Source organism: Suncus etruscus, chromosome 4 (genome assembly GCF_024139225.1).
Source record: "Suncus etruscus isolate mSunEtr1 chromosome 4, mSunEtr1.pri.cur, whole genome shotgun sequence".
NCBI classification, from domain to species: Eukaryota; Metazoa; Chordata; class Mammalia; order Eulipotyphla; family Soricidae; genus Suncus; species Suncus etruscus.
The window spans coordinates 49,643,128-49,666,165 of record NC_064851.1 but is presented as its reverse complement, the minus strand read 5'-3'; the positions used below and the strand labels follow the sequence as shown (position 1 = coordinate 49,666,165).

The window sequence follows — 23,038 nt, the reverse complement described above, 5'->3', positions numbered from 1 at the left end:
GGGTGGGTCATCTGCAAAACTGTGCTCAGCACTGTGAGCCTTGTATTGCCCCTCTATAGCTTTAAATCCCAGTGCCTGACATAAAAAGACTTTTCCCCTTTTGGTGATGGGAACCCCCCCAGATGTTGTGTAAATATTTAACTAAAATATTATTGTCAACAACATGTAAACCACTATGATCAAAATAAAAATTATATTAAAAAAAAGAATACAAAAAAAAAGACTTTTCCCCTTAATCTATCTTTGCTCTAAACTGCTTCTTTTCTTCGATTCTCCCTAGAAACTCCAGATCAGATCTAATAGAGCTAGGTTTTCAGGCAGAACATTGGTGTCTCTCTTCTTTTCATTAGGATATGCATATATTTATGAAGTAGATACTTAAAAGATAAGCTAGGCTAAGTAAAGGGGCTATACATATGGGATGGGACCCTTATTTCCCAGAACACTGGCACCACTAAGGAATGCTCTCTTGTAACCACTCTTATTTCTGATATCTTTGCCAAAGAAGATTTCTCTGACTACATATATTCCAGTGATTTTGCAACAGCTGGCCTTGTCCCCTTTGATATATAAAAGTTTGAGTGGGTAAATTAAAATATGTAGGTACCTTGCCAAAGAATATAATTTTATTATGATGATCGCTGTCCTTTAATAAATAATGTAAATTAAGGATAGTCAGAGCTGTTATTCCATGAGACTGTGCTCCTTGACCCCATGGTTTTCTCTCTTATATCTGTCTTGTTTTCTAATCCTTGCCATGTTTCTAGTCTCCTCGCTGTGCTAGGATTGGGATGTCATTGGATTTCTCTCTTTTTGAAGATGTATACTCCTTGCATTCTCTCTCTGTCCTTCTTTAGAGTTATAGTGCAACAGGTAGGACATTTGCTTTGCACACAATTACCTAGATTTATTTATGGAAGCCCATATGGTTCTCTGAGCCTTCCAGAAGTGATTTCTGAACACAAAGAAAGGAGTAAACCCTGATCACTGCCAATTGTGACTGCCCCCCTTCCAAAAAAAAAAAAAACAAACAGTAAAAAGAATGAAGAAGGATAGATTAAAGATAATTCTAAACACAGAGTTTGGGCTAAATGTTGTGACAACTTCCTGAGAAACTGTTGTAAGTTATTTGTGTATGTATCTTAGGAGATGAAGGGCAGAACTAGAGTTTTAGGAAGAATAAGAAGGATTATCAAAGCATGGGGCAAGCAGAAGTGTAGATGCTGAGACCACAGAAGAGCATGGCAGAAAGGAGGGTGAGAGAGGAGGAAAGTTCAGGATGTCTTGTTCTGCCCCATTTTCCTTCATTCTCTTACTGACTGGTGCTGAAAAATATAGCTTTGAGGATGGATACCTGACATGCCTTCTGGGTACTGGTTCATTGAGTCAAAATCAATGGGAAGTTGATATTTCTCTGAACTTGAGTTTAGGGACAAGGCATATTCTGGAGGCTGGGATGAGAGCAGGGCCTCAGGACACCTCCAGCCAGGTGTTTACTCCACCTCCCAAACCAAAGCTACTCCTTGACCACATCTGGTGGTTTTCAAGGGTTTCTCTTGGTTCTACACTTAGTAATTACTCTTGGCTGCCTTGGAGGATCATAGAGTAACAGCGATCAAACTCAGATTGGCTGTGTGAAGGCAAATGCTCTGCCTGCTGTACTATTGCTCCAGTTCCCAAAGCTGCTTTTCACAGGCTCTGAGAAGGTGCTACCACTAACTCACTGCTTTCCTGTTTTAAATACACCATGTTTACAAAAAAAAAAAAAAACCCAAGTAGGAAGACATGCATCAAAACCTTTAAAGAATGAGTATTTTATTATTGTTGATGATGGTTATGCCACACATAGTGGTGTTCAGGGATTATTCCTAATCTCTCCAGTCAAGAATTACTCTTGGTGGTATTCAGAGGACCATATGAGATGCCAGGAATTTAGCCCAGATCAGTCACATGCAATACAAGTACACTACCTAGTGTATTATTTTCTCTGGCTCCAACAATGAGTGCTATGATATTGTTAGCCAAACAACAAAAAGAAATCAGCATTCTACTCCCCCAAGGAGTCAGAGATCTGGACATATCCTGAAACCTTAGTTCCTGTGAATTCCAGTCAAACTTTCCACCCCTGAGGCTCTAGAGCCCCAGAAAATCGAATTGAGTTGAGACATTCTCCCCTAAAATGTTTCAAAAGGGGTAGAGAGAGGGCCAAAGAGATAGTACAGCAGTAGGGCATTTGCCTTGCATGCAGCTGATCCAGGATGTACCCTAGTTCAATCCCTAGCATCCTATATGGTCCCCCAAGCCAGGAGCTATTTCAGAGTGAATAACTGGAAGTAACCCCTGAGCATCACCAGGGTGTGACCCCCCTCAAAAAAAGGGGGGGGGTTAGGGGTAGGGAGATTTTCTTCTACCTTGGGACACAGTTGCTGAAAATAAGGTTATCAGAAACTATTTTCTATTTTGGAGTGTTCCTGAGACACTGCATAAAAGCAGAGTTAGTGCAAAGGGTCTGGAGCACAAGTGAAGAAAGCTTTGTCTGGCCTGGGCTTCCCATTGCAGGAATGCCCAAGGCTAGAAACAATTTCCTGTGGAGGAAATGGGTAGAATTTTGGTTTTTGTACTTTATTCTGAATTTTAAAAAATCCAGAATGGGCTTTAGGAAGAGGGCAGGTCAATTTGAATACCCATCAGAAGAAGATGCTGAGATTGCTGAAAGTCTTTCAGACACTGATGTGTTGACAATTCTGGAATCAGAATATGATTTCTGGGCAGAGATAGGCATTGAGCTGTACTCAGGCTGAATCCCAACTCAGAGCCTTAGAGACCTCAACAGTGCCTTGTGCCAACATAGCTTGGCTTGAGTGAATTAGGCTGTTGCTGAAAGCTACTGAGAGGGTTAGTCCCTAGGCACCTGAGCAGTAGTGAGAAAGAACAGAGCAACAGGAGAGGGTAGACTTTGCCATCATAGCACTTGTGGGCACCAAGCCTGGGCTTTCTGTCTTTCCAGGCAGTTTCCCCAACCCTTTGGTTTTTGATTGTTCTCTTCTTTTTTTACACCAAACTTTTTGAGGCAAGGAGTCTCTTCAGGACACACCATTGGCTTCTTTTCTCCCACAGATCCTGACTCTGCTGTTCTGCAATTTGTTCTGGTGCCCAAGCATACAACCATCATCCTCTCAGTCCTCCCTTCCTGCTAAGGCTGGAGGCATAGGAAGTAGCTACTGGCTGTGGATCCATTTCATGAGGCAATTGCCCTACTCTTGCAAAGACACACTCACATTACCTCTCTGCTAAAGCAAGTGGAGAACATGGAAGCTCAGAGTAGGAGACAGAGGATGGAGCTGGTTCTTGTGCACTGGGGATTGCACACATGATGAGAGGTAGCCTTAGCCTCTAATCCATCACGGTTTAAATATGGCTATGTCCTGATTTCTGTTGTGTCTCTGAAGCACAGCAGACATCTTGGGCCTTTTTTCTGTTTACTTTGTCCTGGGACTTGATCTTCTCGGCATTCATCCCTGAGGGCTCATCTTCTTCAGAGATGAGTCACCCCGCCTATAGATAGAGGAAATAGCTGGTTTCTGCTCTGTCTCTGAAGCACTGCAGACATCTTGGTCCTTTTCTCTGCTCGCTTCAGCCTGAGACTTGATCTTCGGCATTCATTTCTGAGGGCTCTTCTCCTTTGGAGGTGAGTTGCCCTGCACACAGACAGAGGAAATAGCTGGTATCTGCTGTGTTTCTGAAGCATAGCAGACATCATAGGCCTTTTTTTCTGCTTGCTTCAGGCAGGGACTCTTTGGCATTCCCTGAGGGCTTGTCTCCTTTGGTGGTGAGTTGTGCAGCCCACAAAGGGTGAAGCCAGAGGACCATGGCTGCTCTGCTTTGCTTCGTGGATGTGAACATCATCTAGCCAATGAATACCACCACAACACATAGAAAAGCCCATAATGCAAGGGTGACAGTGGAGAAACAAAGCAGGACAACACCAGCCATAGAAAATGAAGATGGCAACATTAATGGCCCCAAAATGGCGAACCACCTAGTTAGTCTCTCAGATATGGAGTGTAGAGAAGAAATATGGAGGATGTTCACAGAACTCAAAGAAAGCATAGATCGAGTTGAATGGAACACTAATAAAAATCAAAGGGATATGAAGATAGAAATCAGAAAACTGAAATAACAGGTCTGAGAAAATCAGTAGACTAATTGAAAACCTCAGTGGAAAGCCTCTTAAACAGGGTAACAGCAGCTGAGAATAGAATGAGTAAAATGAAAGATGAGATACATAACAACTCCATACAGGAGAAGAGATTGGAAAAAAAGACTTAAAGCAAGTGATCAGGCAATGGAAAAATTACTCAAAGAATGTGAACAGATGAAAATAAAAGTCTTTGATAAAATCAACAGGAACAACTTAAGAATCATTGGAGTCCCAGAGACCCAGGAAGAAAATCTCCAGGAAGAATCAACAGCCAAGGACATCATTACAGAGAAACTACCAAAGCTAAAGACTACATGCAACTAAATACTGCATGTGCGAAGAGTACCAACTAAAAGAGACCCAAGGTAAAGCACCCCAAGACATATCCTAGACAAAATGACGAATCCCACAGATAGGGATAGAATTCTGAAAGCAGCAAGATCAAAAAGGGAAATTACATTCAAGGGAGCATCCTTAAGACTTAGAGCAGACCTGTCACACGAAACACTCAAGGTCAGAAGGCAGTGGTGGGACATATTGACAAAACTCAATAAATATATGTTTTTACTAGAATAATGCACCCAGCCAAACTCATGTTCAGGTTTGAAGGAAATATACATAACTTCAAGAATAAATTCAGAAACTTTACGGACTCAAAACCAGACATGTGTAAATGCCTTAATGCTGTGCTATCACTTGTGCCTGAAGCACTCATTTCATTGAGTCCCATCCAGCAAGACTCACTTTCAGGTTTGAAGGAAGTATACATAGCTTCGTGGAAAACAACAGCTCAGAAACTTTGCAGACTCAAAACTAACCTTAAAAGAAAAACTGAAAGGTTTACTTTAAGACAAGACTGACCAACAGACACACCAAACTTCTACACAAAGATGGCACTAAATTCCATGACAATTATCTTCCTTAATGTCAATGGGTTAAATGCACCCTTTAAGAGACACAGAGTGGCTAAATGGATCAAAAACTCAATCCAACCTTCTCCTGCCTAAAAGAAACACACCTGAATATTCAGAACAAATATAGATTCAAAATCAAAGGCTGGAGGAAAATCATCCTAACTGGAGTGGACATACGAATATCAAATGACACAAAATTTACACCCAGAAAAGTTGTAAGGAACAAAGATGGACATTTCATACTAATCAAGGGATATGCACAACAGGAAGAAAATGACGCTCCTAAACATATATGGACCCAATGAGGGACCAGCAAAGTACTTAATATAATTGTTGACAAATCTTAAAAAAAGATACCAATAGCAACACAATAATTTTTTTATTAAATATATTTTTATTTAAGTAACATGATCATATTTGGGCTACAGTCATAACCAGAACACCCCTTTCACCAGTGCAACAATACCCCCGCCCCCCTTCCCATACCTTGCCTGTATTCGAGACAGGCATTCTACTACAGTAATTTGTTTTTAAGTTCAGTAAGTTGTATTCTTTTCCTTAAAGGATAAGAATAAAAAAGTATAGTAAAGGTGTGATAGTGGCAATCGCCAATGTTTGCATAGGTCCAGAAAAATGGAGAAAATGGAAAAAAAAATCCTTGACCTGATTACAAAGAAAGCCTCACCCCAGAAGTTTATTGGCATAAGACAGACTCTGGGTTCCAGGCATACCAGTCTATCCAACTCCAGTCATTTTCAAGGTTCCGGTGAAATTTTTTCACACTTTAGCTATAGTTGGTATCAGACTTTTATATTTAAAGACTCTGGATTCTGTGCATTTCTTTCGTCGATGTCAGGCTGATGTAGATCATCCTCTAGTTTCAGCATATCATTAAATGCAGAGCAATCTGCCCTGCATGCAAACTGTTGCTGAGTCACCTGGGTGAACAACACAATAATTGTGAGAGACCTCAACACTGTCCTGTCACCTCTGATACATAAACCATATTGAAATCCAACAAAATATACTAGCTCTGAATATAGAAATGGAAGAAAGTGGGCTAATAGATATGTATAGGGCACTCCATCCCCAGAAACCTGGATACACATTCTTCTACAATGCACATGGGTCATTCTCCTGGATAGACCATATGCCGGCCCATAAAACATATCTCCAAAAATTAATAGGATAGAAATCATGCAGACTACCTTCGCTGATCACAAGGCACTGAAACTAGATGTAAACTACAAAGGGACACAGAAGGAAAACTTTAACACCTGGAATTTAAACAGCTTACTACTGAATAACCAGTGGGTAAAAGAGGAAATCAAAACATTCATTGAAACAAATGACAATAAAGACACAAATTATCAGAATTTAAGGGACACAGAAAAAGCGGTACTGAGAGGAAAATTTGTAGCTTTGCAAGCACATATCAGGAAGGAATAAGGGGCCTATATGAATAGCTTAATGAAACAATTTATAAAATTAGAAAATAATCAACAAATGAAACCCAAAATAGGTAGGCAGAAGGAAATAACAAAGCTTAGAGCAGAAATTAATAAGTGTAAATACAGAAAACAATCTGAAAGATCAATGAAAACAAAAGTTGGTTTTACAGACAAACAACGGGTCAGAAACTTTACAGACTCAAAACCAGTCTTAAGAGAAAAACTGAAAGACCTACTTCAAGACAAGACTGACCAAAAGGCACACGAAATTTCGATATAAAGATGGCATTAAATCCCAGGACAATTCTTTCTCTCAATGTCAATGGACTAAATGCACCAGTTAAGAGGCAGAGTGGCTAAATGGATCAAAAAATTCAATCCAACCTCCTGCTGCCTACAAGAAATGCACCTGAATAGTCAGAACAAACATAGACTCAAAATAAAAGGCTGGAGGAAAATTTTCCAAGCAAACAACACCCATAAAAAAAAAACTGGAATGGCCATACTAATATCAGATGATGCAAACTTTATACTCAGGAAGGTTGTAAGGGACAAAGATGGACATTTTGTATTACTCAAGGGGCATGTAAAGCAGGAAGAAATCACTCTCCTAGAGTAAATGATCATGCAAGGAGTCTAGAGTTAATCCAATGACAGTATACTTCAGGGGTAGAGAAATCCTGTATCTCCTAAGTCAAGGGAATTCCCTCTACAATATCCCCAATAGTTACTGTGCCTATGCAGGGGGGTAAAGAAAAGGAAAAAAAAAAGCACAAACAATCATTTTTTCATATGTTTATTTATCAATTTATCGATTTTTGACACCTTTATTTTGGTGTGGAGACTAAGGTTGATGTCTCCAATATTATTTTATTTTAGCTTGTCTTTTTCTTTTTGCACTCGAGCATGATTTGATTTCAGAACCGAGACTATTGTGTGGTGCCTGTCTTTATTGCAGTAGTGTTCACTGGTTATTTAATTCGATATTTCTTTTTTATTGTTGTGGTGTTTCAATTACCTTTTTCACATCCTCTCTCAAACTAAGGTTGGAAGCCTCATTTTTCAGCATATTTGACTTTTGACTTCTTTTTTATTTTTTTCTCTTATTTTGTACCCCAATCTATTGCTTTTCTTTTCTTCAAACAAAACCACATACCTCGATTTATCTAGCTCTGCCTCTTAAATAGATGGGGAAACAAGGGAGGGTTCCAGAACCAAACAGATATGTGATCACTAATAGTAAGCCAGACAAAGAGGGGTCTACCTATTCTAGCAGCCCAGGGGGGTGATGGTGGGGTATATGGGTTGTAGAAAGGGAACTGGAATGGGGAGGACATATTTGGTGATGGGTATTCCCCTGATTTAATGTTAATATGTACCTAAAATACTACTGTGAAAGATATGTAAGCCATTATGGAAAAAAATTTGTGTTTTTAATCAGAAACTTTCTTTGACTTACATGTATTATTATTGTATTAATTATATTATATGGTATGTTACTATATTATGTTATGTTAGTTTACCTCATTATGTTAATTAATTTTGTCTCTTGAATAAATTCTTACAATAAACAAAAGAAATCACTCTCCTAAACATATATGCACCGAATGAGGGGCCAGCAAATTATTTAATACAATTGTTGACATCTCAAAACAATAATATCAATAACAACACAAAAATTGTGGGGGACCTCAACATGGCTTTGTCAACACTGGATAGGTCAACCAGACTGAAACCCAACAAGAATATACTAGAACTGAGAAGAGAAATGGAAGAAAGAGGCCTAGTGTGTGTGTGTGTGTATATATATATATATATATATATATATATATATATATATATATAGCACTACATCCCCAGAAACCTGGAGACACATTTTTCTCCAATGTACACGGGACATTCTCCAGGATCTATACATGCTGGCACATAAAACACATCTCCATAATATCAAGAGGATAAAAATTTTGCAGGCTACCTTCACTGACCACAAGGCTCTAAAATTATATGTGAATTCCAAAGGGACACAAAAAATAAACTTTAACACCTGGAAGTTAAACAGCCTCATACTGAATAACCAGTGGGTCTGAGATGAAATCAAAGAGGAAATCAAAACTTTCCTTGAAACAAATGATAATAAAGACACAAACTATCAGAACTTATGGGACACAGCAAAAGCAGTACTAAGAGGAAAATTTATAGTTTTGCAAGTTCACATCAGGAAGGAAGAAGGGACCTACCTAAATAGCTTAATGATGCAGCTCATAGAATTAGAAACTGCTCACAAAAATAAAAGGGAAACAAAAGGAAATAACAAAGCTGAGAGCAGAAATCAATGAAGTGGAAAGCCAAAAACCAATCTGAAAGATCAATGAAAGCAGAAGTTGGTTCTTCGAAAAAATAAACAAGATTGATAGACCATTAGCAAAACTAACAAAGAAAGAAAGAGAGAAAAACTTGATAACTCGTATTAGAAATGAAAAAGGGGAGATCACTATCGATATTGCAGAGATTCAAAGGGTAATCAGAAACTACTTTGAGAAACTCTATGACACTAAAAATGAGAACCATGAGGAAATGGATAAATTCTTGAACTCTTATAACCTCCTACTGTTGATTAAAGAGGATGTAGCATATCTAAACAACCCCATCACTATTGTTGAAATTACAATGATAATCAAATGTCTGTACCCAAAAAAAAAGCCCAGGCCCAGAAGGATTCATTAATGAATTCTTTCAAACTTTTCAAGAGGAACTACTACCAATCCTGGCAAGAATCTTTCATGAAACAAACAAACAAACAAACAAAAAAACGGGAACACTTCCAAATAGCTTTTATGAAGCCAACATCAACTTGATACCTAAACCAGGCAGAGATGCTACCAATAAAGAAAATTACAGACCAATATTGCTGATAAATGCAGATGCAAAGATCCTCAACAAAAGGCCTCATTAAGAAGATCAAGAAGATCATCCACTACGATCAAGTAGGTTTTATCCCAGGAATGCAAGGATGGTTTAACATCCGTAAATCTATCAACATCATACACAACATCAACAAGAAGAAAAATAAAATCACATGATCATATCAATAGATGCAGAGAAAGCATTTGATAAGGTCCAACACCCATTCTTGATCAAAACTCTCAGCAAGATGGGAATTAAAGGAACCTTTCTCAATATAGTTAAGGCCATCTACCACAAACCAGTGGCAAATATTGTTCTCAATGGAGAAAAACTAAAAGCCTTCCCTCTAAATTCTGGCACAAGACAAGGCTGTCCTCTCTCACCACTCCTATTCAACATAGCACTGGAAGTACTCGCTATAGCGATCAGGCAAGAAAAAGATATCAAGGGAATCCAGATAGGAAAGGAAGAAGTCAAGCTCTCACTGTTTTCAGGTGATGTGATACTCTACTTAGAATACCCTAAAGACTCTACCAAAAAGCTTCTAGAAACAATAGACTCATATAGCAAGGTGGCAGGCTACAAAATTAACACACAAAAATCAATAGTCTTTCTATACACCAATAATAATAAGGAAGAAATGGACATTAAGAAAGCAACCCCAGGGCCCAGAGAGATAGCACAGTGGTGGCGTTTGCCTTGCAAGCAGCCGACCAGGACCTAAGGTGGTTGGTTCAAATCCCGGTGTCCCATATGGTCCCCCGTGCATGCCAGGAGCTATTTCTGAGCAGACAGCCAGGAGTAACCCCTGAGCAACTCCGGGTGTGGCCCAAAAACCAAAAAAAGAAAAAAGAAGAAAGAAAGAAAGAAAGAAAGAAAGAAAGAAAGAAAGAAAGAAAGAAAGAAAGAAAGAAAGAAAGAAAGAAAGAAAGAAAGAAAGAAAGAAAGAAAGAAAGAAAGAAAGAAAGAAAGAAAGAAAGAAAGAAAGAAAGAAGAAGAAAGAAGAAGGAAGGAAGGAAGGAAGGAAGGAAGGAAGGAAGGAAGGAAGGAAGGAAGGAAGGAAGGAAGGAAGGAAGGAAGGAAGGAAGGAAGGAAGGAAGGAAGGAAGGAAGGAAGGAAGGAAGGAAGGAAGGAAGGAAGGAAGGAAGGAAGGAAGGAAGGAAGGAAGGAAGGAAGGAAGGAAGGAAGGAAAGCAACTCCATTCACAATAGTGCCACACAAAGTTAAATATCTTGGAGTCAACTTGACTAAACTCTCCTCAAGATGGGAATGAAATGAGCTTTTCTCAATATAGTCAAGGCCATCTACCACAAGCAAATGGCAAATATTATTATCAGTGGAGATACACTGAAAGCCTTTCCCCTAAATTCTGGTACAAGACATGGCTGCCCTTTCTCACCACTCCTATTCAACATCGTACTAGAAATATTTGCCATAGTGATTAGGCAAGAAAAAAAAATCAAGGGCCTCCAGATAGGGAAAAAAAGAAGTCAAGCTCTCTGTTTGCAGATTACATTATAATATACTTAGAAAGCCCTAAAGACTCTGGCAAAAAGCTTCTAGAAACAATAGATTCATATAGCAAAGTGGCAGGCTACAAATTTAACACATAAAAGTCAATGGCTTTGTACACCAATAATGATAGAGAAGAAATGGACATTAAAAAATCCCATTCACAGGGACCCGGAGAGATAGCTCAGCGGCATTTGCCTTGCAAACAGCCGATCCAGGACCAAAGGTGGTTGGTTTGAATCCCGGTGTCCCATATGGTCCCCTGTGCCTGCCAGGAGCTATTTCTGAGCAGACAGCCAGGAGTAACCTCTGAGCAACGCCGGGTGTGGCCCAAAAACAAACAAAAAAAATCCCATTCACATTAGAGCCCCACAAATTCAAATATCTTGGGGTCAATTTAACTAAAGAGGTGAAGGACCTATACAAAGAAAACTACAAAAGCCTGCTTCAAGAAATGAGAGGACACAAGGAAATGAAGATACATGCCCTGCTCATGGATTAAAAGGATTAACATCATTAAAGTGGAAATACTCCCAAAGCATTGTACAGATTTAATGCAACCTTTCTAAAGATACCAATGACATTGTTCCAAGAAGTGGATCAAACACTCCTGAAATTCATTTGGAACAATAAACATTCATGAATAGCTAAATCAATCCTTGGGAAAATGAATATGGGAGGCATTACTTTCCCCAATTTTAAACTGTATTAAAAAACAATAGTTATCAAAACAACATGGTATTGGAATAAAGACAGAATCTCAGATCAGTACAATAGACTTGAGTATTCAGAGAATGTTCCCCAGACATACTATGAGCTAATCTTCGATAAAAGGGCAAGAAATCCAAAATGGAGCAAGGAAAGCCTCTTCAACAAGTGTTGTTGGCACAACTGGTTAGCCTCTTGCAGAAAACCTTACTCAGACCCCCATCTAACACTATGCACAAAGATCAAATCCAAGTGGATTAAAGACCTTGATATCAGGCCTAAAACCATAAGGTGTATAGAACAACACATAGGTAAAACACTATATGACATTGAGACTAAAGGCATCTTCAAGGCAGAAAAAGCACTGTCCAAACAGTTGGAAGTAGAGAAACAGATGGGACTATATTAAGATTAGAAGCTTCTGTACCTTAAAGAAAATAGTGCCCAAGATACAAAAGCCACCCACATAATGGGAGAAACTATTCACCCAATAGCCATCAGACAAGGGGCTAAAATCAATAATATGCAAGGCACTGACAGAACTTAATAAGAAAAAACATATAGCCTCATAAGAAAATGGGCAGAAGAAATGAACAGACACTTCCTCAAAGAAGAAATACAAATGGTCAAAAGACACATAAAAAAATGCTCCACATCACTAATCATCAGGGAGATGCAAATCAAAACTACAATGAGGTACCATCTCACACCAAAGGGACTGGCATACACCACAAAGAACAAGAACAAAATTGTTGGTGGGGATGTAGAGAGAAAGGAACTCTTATTCACTGCTGGTGGGAATGCCGTCTAGTCCAGCCTTTATGGAAAACAAATGGAGATTGCTCAAAAAACTGGAAATTGAGTTCCCATATGATCCAGCTATTCCACTTCTAGGGATATACCCTAGGAACACAAAAATGCAATACAAAAATCCCTTCCTCACACTTCTATTCATTGTAGAACTATTTACAATAACCAGACTCTGGAAACAACCCAGATAACCTCAACAGATGAATGGCTAAAGAAATATACACAATGGCATATTATGCAGTCGTCAGGAGAGATGAAGTCATAAAATTTTCCTATACGTGGATGTACATGGAATCTATTGTGTTGAGTGAAATAAGTCAGAGGGAGAGAGATAGACCTAGGATAGTCTCACTCATCTATGGTTTTAAGAAAAATTAAGGACATTACTGTAAAAGGTCCAGAGACAATAGAATTAAGGGCTGGAAGGACTGGATCACAATTTGAAGCTCACCATAAAGAGAGGTGAACACTGTTAGGGAAATAACTACACTAACTGCTGCATGACAATGTTAAAGAAGGAGAGAAGTAGAATACCTGTCGCAAATCCACGCAGGGGTGGGGGAGGAAGGAGGTATTGGTGGTGGGAATGTTGCACTGGTGAAGGAGGGTATTCTGTTTATGACTGAAATCCAACTACAAACATGCTTGTAATCATGGCGCTTAAATAAAGATTTAAAAAAACTGGCTATTTCAACCTGCCAGGGAGAGAGTTCTTGACTGTAATTTCCTTGATACTCCCCACCAATGCAGCAAGAGGGTGCCTGCACAGACCAACAAGGCTGACTCTCTTCTCATAGTTACTATTGAGTCCCATTGTAAACAGGAGTGGAGTGAGTTGTAAAGAAACTTGTCAGCTTCCAGACACAAGGTGCAGAGAGGGAGTGGTCTCAGGAATGAACAGTGCTCTGGAAACAGTCTTAAGGTCTATATGTTTTCTTTCTATTGAGGTACCTCTATTCATGTTCTTATTCCTCCATTACAGTGAATGATCCCATATCAAAGAGAGGCCAAGCGTGGTGCAGCCACACCCAACCAGTGACTTGTGCTGTTCCTGATTCAGGAGTGGTGGCAGCAGGTGTTGGCTACTGTGACTTGGCCACTTTTGCAAAAACCTCTCTGCCATTTTCCAGCCCTACGTGCTGTTTGCTACAAAACCTCTGGGACAGCAGGAAACAAGTAATAAATAATTTCTTAGCCCAGGGGAAAGAGAAACTCAGCCTGGAATGAAGTTAGATTTCCCCAGTCCACATTCTTGAGTTAACGAGGTACCTTTTATTGCTTTGTGCAGCATCGGGTTTTTACAAAAAACTTTGCCCCACCATACATCTGTTAAGAGTTTAGGAATGTGGCCAAACCGACTTCCCAGGATCTGGCATGACTGCCCCCTGCCCACTTTTTTAGGGAATGATGTTATGTTCCTGTTCCAACCTACCTGTCCTGTGTTTATACCTTATTTGGAATAATGAGATAAGTCTGTGCACTGAAGAGAGTGATTGACACTGCCTTTTGCCTGCCCCCTGTACCTTCTCTATATAAGAGGGTGCTGAACCCCATTAAACGCCTTTGAACGAAATTTCCTGTCTTGGGCTTTATTATTAACCTCTCTTAGATTTTTTTCAAGGTGTGGCTGTGTGATCTGAGCTTTGCAAAATAAAGATGCGGTTGTTCGTGAGCCTCTCATCCACTCTCTGCTGGCCGGGCCCCTTCGGGGGGCTTATAGGACACCCGCAAGCAGGTATCTTAGTTTCTTCATTTTCTAGGTTATTTAATATTTTCAATAAGAAAATATTTAGTAATGAAGATGCTCATACTCAAACATGGGAACTAGGAAAGAATTTTGGAAAGTAGAGGATAAAGTAACTCCCCAGCTGAGAGAATTTTAGTATAGGACTAATTTGATTGTGGATAATTTTGAGGGTTATATGAACTTTTTTTGTTACTGGTCAAGTGACAATGTGACAGAGAATAAAAGTTTGTACAAAGTTTCCTTGCTGGTTTAGGTCTATGAGTTAACAATTTAACCCTTTGTCTGATGTATTGCCAAATATCTCTTTTTGTTTGGCCTTGTTTCATTTTTGCGTGTCATCCTTGCGCAGGGGCCATTTTAATCTTCTCTGTATCATTCCAATTTTAGTATATGTGCTGCCGAAGCGAGCACGGCCTTGTTTCATTTTTAAGTGGCTGCCCCAACAATGCTAACATCTTAGTCCTGGTTCTCACTCAAGAATTATTCCTGGAAATGGTGGTTCATCTAGGATACTGGGAATAAAACCATGCTCAACAGAGTGCAAGGCAAACAGTCCACCTGCTTTTCTTTACTATCTTAATGGCCCTTTATCTTTTTGTCTCCTTACTCATTATCTTTCTGTATCCTTCTCCTTAGAAGCCTTGGATCTGGAACAAAATTCATGGTTTGGGGACACTGATAGCTTCCCTTCCTCTGGAAGAGCCCAGATGTTTGCAGAATAGTTTAAACTGTGGAATGTATATAGCCTCAATAGAGCTGCTTGCAGCAGCTAGCAAGGAAACCTTGAGACTTCCTTTTTCATTCCCTTCAACTCAGTCAACCAGGCAGATGGTTCCTGGGAGCCAGACCCCAATGACAGAGTTTCGAATCTTGGTGTTCTTGCACATGCAGGAAATCTTCATGCCCTGGCTGCTCATCTATGTCTGCATCATGACTGGGAATAAGGCCATCATCCTGGAGGTACAGTGGATACAGTGCTATAGAAACCTATTTTTTCATCAATATGCTGTCATTCCTGGAGTTGGTGTTAGGCCAGACCCACAAAGACCTGGAGACACCAGAGACAAATAAATATATTAAGTTTATTAGCTCTGTAATAAGGACCCCAGGCCGAAGAGACATGGAGGCCTAGAGCAGATTTTTAAGCACACATTCAGTCTTCTATACAAAGGTAGGAAAGCCAAATTCAAACCTCAGTGAGGTAAAGAAAACAAGGTCTAGAAACATACTGGTCAGCTTTTGATACATCTAATTTATGTGCTATTTTTATGCTAGTGAGGGTTATCAGTCTTGTGGGAAAGTCCATTTCTAGCATAATGGCTTCTGTTTTTTCCCTTATCTTTTATTTACAACCCATCTGGAAAGTGCCCCTTTTGAGATTTAATTGTTTTCCTCATGTGGTGAAACTGTCACACAATCTCTGGTTTCTTTCCTTTAAGCTGTTTCTGAACAGACCAAAAGTAAGATATGCTGACATACTTGTGACATATATACACATCCCACATTTATCCTCACTGTTAGGATCTATTGTCTGATTTATAATTTGCTGTGAACCTAGGAGTATGGTGTGCCTTTGAACCTCCCTTTGGAACATTAGAATATAAGTATAAACTTAATTGCTATTTTGCTTCTGTGAACCTGGCCATGCAGTGAACCAAAGTAGAGCCATGATAGGCTCAAGTTAGAAATAAGTGCTTGTTTGGCACTTGTTGTAACTTTGCAATAATACTGGACATGCCTGATACCAGAAATTGGCCTCCTGGTCAATATCAGGAAATACCAAAAAGATGTGAATATACATATAAGGCTAAACAGCAATGGACAGATGATATCTGCACCCTAGGCCTGGTGACATCCACACTATAGTTCTGACACTATACCCTGGATTTGGAGGCACATGATTTCCCTTAGCTGAGCCTACAGCCTGCCCTATCCATTTGTCTGATGCAACTTATATACAATAACCAATCCTAGCCTTTGTCTGATGCAACTTTGTACTAAGGACCAATAATTTTAAAGATCAACTTCCCCTAGATTAAATTCTAGGTATCCTATAAAAATGGCATTCAAGTCATTCTCAGGTTCTTCATTTCTTAGAAGCTGTTTAGACCCAAGCATGCTGGAATAAACTAACTTTATACTTTAAGGTGGCATATCCAGTGTCTGAACTTAATATTTGGGGACTCGGCCAGGATCTGGTTATCTAAAAGACTGAGGGACAACAGAAAAATAGGTAGGAAAGGGTCAAGAAAATCTGGTAAATTCATGGTGTGTCTCAGTGTGAAAAAATCCAGAAATGATTTAAGGTATATTTTCTGGTAAGGGCTTTTGTGAAACATCTGGCAATAGACCTAGATAGATGTGCTGGAGAGTTTCTGTCAGGGAAGCAGGAAGATATTCCTTTTCCTTCAGTTAGGGGCCCTTTGAAAATCTTAGGCATATTCTGACTGAGTTTCACTGGGACAGGACCTGTCAGGACCCTGTAGTCCAAAAGAATGTTTTGGGGGGCATATTTTCTCTGCCAATCTATACCTTCCCTCTGCTATTATCTGTGTGTCCAGTTTCATTCTGAGTTTGACAATTCATCTGTGCACACTCTTCTTTCACTTTACAGGAATGAGTCAATATCAGTTTACCCTGATTTCCATTATTCTAGAGAGATTCAAGAATGTCAAGAAGCATGCTTCCACTGGCATTGGGAACCATCAGGGTAGTTAACATTACTGGAAAGGTGAATGCTTCTTAGTACAGGGGTTCTCAGTCATGACAATTCCTTTACTATATTTGTCAAATTTTGTCTTATCTCTGTCAGTTTGTGTTCTGTGTTGATATGGAATTTTGTTTAAGTTTATCAAAAAGTGTGTGTGTGCATGTCCTTTGGCTTGATATGTAAACCTAATGTTAATTGCTCTCATAGAGACAGACAAGCCAGTGTGTGGCAAGGGATAGGTAGTAAATTCTGAACAATTCTTAATGGCCATCAAGACTTAAATTTGTCCTAGTAAAAGTCTGAACTTTTTATACAATTTTAGTCTCTTTCCTGCTACATTTAGATAAGATGGGGGCAGAAGTAGACAAAATGAAGTTATATGCATAGGTGTGGCAAGCTCAGGTGGGGTGCAGGCAGAAGAGCTGCCAAGTTCAGAGTGTAGGTAGAAAGCCACTGGACACAGGTGCTATCTCTGAGACTGCCTTCACTGCTGCCACAAGCCTGAAGGTAAAAGCATGAGACTAAACCCATTCTTCTCTTCCTATGCAGTATTCTGGCTTGTAAATATTTCTATGGGATTGCAAATAGTATGACAGGGGGCTGGCATGGAACCAGGCAGTTAGGCTGGATGAGGCAGTCAGTAGCCAAGGGATAAAGACAGGGGTGCCAGCCTAGGGCCTTCCAACTGTGGGAGTTAGCAGAAGTTTTAAATTTGCTGATGAGACCAGCAAAGGAGTGCTCTGAGAAGTACAAAGGAATTATTAAAACATTTTGCACTGAATTGAGGCCTCTCTGGACAAGAAGCTAAAGAGGAAGCATTGAGATAAGAAAACCCTAGGTGTAGCTACCCCTTTTTTTTTATCTCCTACCCTCAGTAACTTATGACCAAAGTGCTGATAACTAAAATTAAAAAAAGAAAAAATTTGGGTTTTTTTTAATTTCTACTGGAGAATAATTTTCTGACCTCAGATATTCTTTTTGATGATGAAGCTTCTTTTGCTTATTTATTTTTAGATAATAACTTTATTTAAGAATGAAGGATTGGGGGCCAAAGAGATAGCATTGAGGTCCTCTGTGCCTGTCAGGAGTGATTTCTGAGCATAGAACCAAGAGTAACCCCTGAGCGCTGCCGGGTATGACCCAAAAACAAAAACAAAAACAAAAACAAAAGTTAAGAATGAAAGATTGTGTAGAAAATGTTGAAAAACATTTTGGTTAACCTATGTGAAAAGGGTTGGTCATTAAAGAGCATTTATAAAGTGTGAAAATATCAATGGGTCATGATAATATTATAAATGCTATTTGAATGTAATGGTAGTTTATTGTTAATATTTAAAAATTGACATATTGATATGACAAATTGATATAAAGGTCTTTAATAAATATCATAAAGGACAATTAGTCATATTAGATGTAAGTCTATTAAATTGTTTTCAAGTTAGAATAGGGTGGTTTCAAAATTTCCTTCTAGACCCATAGCCCTTGCTTAGGAGGAGAGTACAGAAAAACCACTGAAACAAGTCAGAGCAAAAATGACCCTGCTCTGATCTGGTTGCCAGTTGCAAACAGAGTGGTAGGACCAACCAGTAGAAGAATGGAAAAGAAGCTAGAAATTATTTAATGTTTTTGTATAAAGAATTCTATGAAAAGGAGCTGAGATACTCTAAATTCATATTGCAGTGTTCAGGGAAAATTGTATCTATAGAAATTATAGGAATTCTTAGTGTGGAAAGTCCCCTACATATTAGTCAAATAGTTACAATGTTGTTTTGTGTTCTATAAAAGAAGATTAGCTCTTTCTCTTTTCTTGGCACCTTTAGTATTTTTGATGTTTCATGGCATTATGTTGATTTGCATAAACAGAAGCAGGAAATTTTCCTTTCTGTAGTGGGGACTATTCCACATGCAAAAAGGAAATCTTGAATTCCAGAGTCCTCTTTTATAAAAACAGAGGTGAATGGGATTGAGGTTAAAGGACAGGAGTAGGTCCAGTAATAATTTGTATTGTTACAAGGGCTCTGTTAACCTTGAGGAGACTATACGGGCAAACTGATGTAGGAAATCAGTGATCTCATATGAAGATTTTAGCTTAATTACACTTACCTAAATATTGTCTTGGATGTTTTCCCCTGAAGAAATGGGCTGAAGATGTTGTAGAGTATGGTTTATAAGAGATGTGCTGTTTCCAATGTGTCCTGGCCAACTCTGTGTGACCATCTTCATAATCCAGTTATTGCAGAGATGGGGTTACTGTTAGTAATAGTCTAGAAGTGTCTAAATCTGTCTAATAATATTAGTCTAATACTGTTAGTATTAGACCACTTATTAATTTTATTTTAGCTAATTGTTTACTAAATTATGGGATAAATATTTATAACTTAGTTATAAATAGATATATAGATATAGTTACCAATATTTATTTAAAGCTTAATCTCTACTCTTTTCACACATAATGCAGATAAGTACTAGGTACTATATTTTGATTTATTATTATATCTGGGATTCCTGAGAATTATCTACACACAATTTAAAATGTCCAGGTGATCAAAACAGATTTTAATTTAAGATGTTATCTTTCTTTTTTTTTTTTTTTTGGTTTTGGGCCACACCCATTTGACGCACAGGGGTTACTCCTGGCTGTGGGCTCAGAAATCGCCCCTGGCTTGGGGGGACCATATGGGACGCCAGGGGATTGAACCACGGTCCGTCCTACACTAACACTTGCAAGGCAGACACCTTACCTCTAGCACCACCTTCTCGGTCCCACAGATGGTATCTTTCTTAAATAAATATTGTAAATAAATTTTATTGGAAAGTTGCCTAGAATTGAAAGTTTTCTTATAGTTCATATTTGTCCTCTACTTACAAGTTCATATATATGACAAATTCCCAGCAGCAGCTAAAATTTTATCTTCCACCTGACCTTTGCATATACTAAGTTATAAATATTTCTCCCATATTTTAGTAAACAATTAGCTAAAATGAAATGAATAAGTGGTCTAATACTAACAGCAATCCCATCTCTGCAATAACTGACCTCATAAATTAGGTTATGAAGACGATCACACAGAGTTGGCCAGGACACAGTGAAAGCAGCCACATCTCTTATAAACCATACTCCACAACATCTTCAGCCTACTTCGTCAGGGGAAAGCATCTATGAAGATTTTAGCTTAATTACATTTTTCTAAATATTGTCTTAAGACTCAGAGACATTGTGATAGGTCTGGCACAAATAAAATATGTATAAAACAAAAGAGATGAAAGTTGTTTTTACTATCAGTTGCGTGCATTATACACACTATGCTTAGAAACTCATCACAAATTTTCTAAACAATGGCATAGAAATAATTTAATAAATAATAAAATTGAGACATAGATTTTGTATTATTACTAAAGATCAGATCATCAGTAGGCAGCAGAATAGACTAAGATTTTAGTTCAAGTACAATATCACTTTGGGTCAGAGATAGTATTGGGTTAAGTGTTTGACTCACATATAGGTAGCCTGAGTTCTATACCTGGAACTGTATATCATTCTCTGAGCCGTGCCATGAGTGATCCGTGAACACAGAACCAGGAGTAAGACCAGAATACTACAAAGTGTGGCCCAAAATGCAAATACACACACATCCATAATGGTTGTTTTTCTGCACTATATTCACATTAAATGATCTAATATAAAATGATGCATATACAATAGATACTATACATGGTACATAAAATGTTCAATTTTATTTAACAAATATAATAGTTTAAAATTTAAAAGTGCATTTATTTATGTGGAGTTTCCAATCAAGTTGATTAGAAAAATATACATGCAAATTTTGAATAAGATTCATATTTTATAAAGTCCTTAATATGTTCACAGGTGTCTGTTATGTAGGATAAATGCCCTACAATGGGGCTATTGCTATGAAGGAGTCATGAACAGGTGACTGAACAAGACATAGCACCAGCGTATAGTGAGAGGACACTCACAGGTGAAGGGACTGCATAGTCACAGGAGTGCACATTGGTGAAGGGACAGTCAGGTAAAAATCCTACAGAGGTCATAGAGATGGGCACAGATGAGGCAGGATGTACATATGAATATTCTGCAGAGTGAACAGGCACAACTGTTCACAGGATCATACATTCATTCTTCTAAGTTCAGAGTCCTCTTGAAAAGGTCCCCAATGTGATTCTCCCCACATCCCCAAAGCCTCAGTTGGACACCCACATCCTCCTGAATTGCCGCTTCACAGCCTCCTTGAGCTCCTTATTGCGCAGGCTATAGATGAAAGGATTAAGGAAGGGTGTGAGTACAGAGTAGACCACGGCCAGCGCACGGTCATAGTCCAGCGAGTAGCTCTTCTTGAGGCGCACGTACATGAAGAGGATGCTCGAGTAGAAGATGAAGACTACAGTTAAGTGAGAGGCGCAGGTGGAGAAGGCCTTGCGACGGCCAGCTGCCGATGGCATTCGCAGCACTGTGCGCAAGATGTGTGCATAAGAGCTCAGGATCAGCAGGAACGTTGCCAGAATCTTGCAGGAGTTAACCACGAAGTCCACCAACACATTGATAGATGTGTCAGTGCAGGCCAGACTCAGCACAGGAGGGAAGTCGCAGAAGATGTGGTGGATGCGGTTGGGGCCACAGAAAGGGAGGCGGGACACCAGGGAGATTTCCACCACCGGTCCTGCCAGGCCTCCTAGCCAGCAGCAGGCAGCAATTCTGGCACAGCGCTCTGCTGTCATGAGTGTGGGGTAGTGCAAGGGCCTGCAGATGGCCAGGTAGCGGTCATAGGCCATGGCGGTGAGCAGGTAGCACTCAGTGGCACCTAGTGAGTGGAAGAAGTAGATCTGCAGGAGGCAGCCTGAGAAGGAGATGGTTTTTCTCTCACTGAGCAGGTTGGCCAACATCTTGGGAATGGTGGCTGCAGTGTAGCCAAGCTCAAGCAATGAGAGCACGCTGACAAAATGGTACATGGGAGTGTGCAGCCTGGAATCCAGGCGGACCACCAGGAAAATGAGCAGGTTGCCAGCTATGGTGGTGAGGTAGATGAGTAGTAGTAGCAGAAACAAGTACACTTGAACGCCCTGCAACTGCGGGAAGCCCAGAATGAGGAACTCTGTCACGCGGCTCCAGTTTCCAGAGGTCATGACTGCCCAAGCATGGCCTTTAAGGGATATAGCGGGGAGGAGAAGTAAGTGCCCGAGTCCTGACTAGAACCCCACCCTAAAAGGCCTCTCCTAGTAAAGTGCTCCTCCCAGGAAATGCCTAAGTGACTATAAGTCCACATGCGGCCATATTGTAGCTCTACCTAGAACACTCCATCATAGGACACAGGACCTGCATTGATCACACCCCTGGGACTAGTGAGTCCTTTATGAAAAGATTGAGTTCTATACTGGAAGGTAAATGGCTTGTCCAAACTCTAAACAGAAATAAACCATTGATACTCATAAAACATTGCCATTATTCTGGGCCAAGACACATTTAAATTATATATTTTCTTCTACAACTTTCTGGCTATACCTTCCTCCCCACATAGTCCAATTCCTTAAAAGTTCCCATCATAGTCTCATTCTCTTTGTGCCCATTGAGTCCTAAGCAAAGCTCAGGAAGTCAAGGAAATAAATGAGCACAGAAGACCAAAAGACAGACCTTGCCTGCTGTTCCTGCTGCAGCCTGAATTCCAGCCTCATCCAGTTGCACCCAGCTGCTCTGGCCTGTGCTTCACAGATGACCATCTTGGTCCCCACATACAAAGACAGTGCAACAGTACTGGGGCATTCTCTGTGCACAAGCATGTTACTTTGATCCAGGGATTTAAAAGGTCAATGAAAATTGCTGGGAAACTAGAGCTTTAACAAGGAAACAGAAGCAATGAGTGTTGCTCAAGCTCTACACTGGGATGTGCAGCTTTCCTGAAGAAACATGCTTGATTAGGAAGCAGCCTTCTTTTCTGTCTAAGAGATAACAGAGGAGTCTCTCCACTCAGGCACCAGGAATCCTGAGCAAAGCTCACGGGGTTCTGGTTTCTCTAGAGCTACTTCCTGGGTGGGGATGATGGGTGGGTCCTGAATAACCCTTTA

At 39.7% G+C, this 23,038-nt stretch overlaps 1 protein-coding gene and 1 pseudogene across 1 annotated transcript; both read right to left on the bottom strand.

Moving 5' to 3' along the window:
- Positions 1-14,542: 14,542 nt before the first annotated feature.
- On the bottom strand, positions 14,543-14,658 carry LOC126007463 (uncharacterized; annotated as a pseudogene).
- A 6,505-nt stretch (positions 14,659-21,163) lies between these two features.
- LOC126007062 (olfactory receptor 6N1) lies at positions 21,164-22,102 on the bottom strand. Its single transcript, XM_049772571.1, has one exon. It carries the CDS (start codon positions 22,100-22,102, stop codon positions 21,164-21,166), a length of 939 nt encoding a protein of 312 aa, XP_049628528.1.
- Between the last annotated feature and the right edge of the window lie 936 nt (positions 22,103-23,038).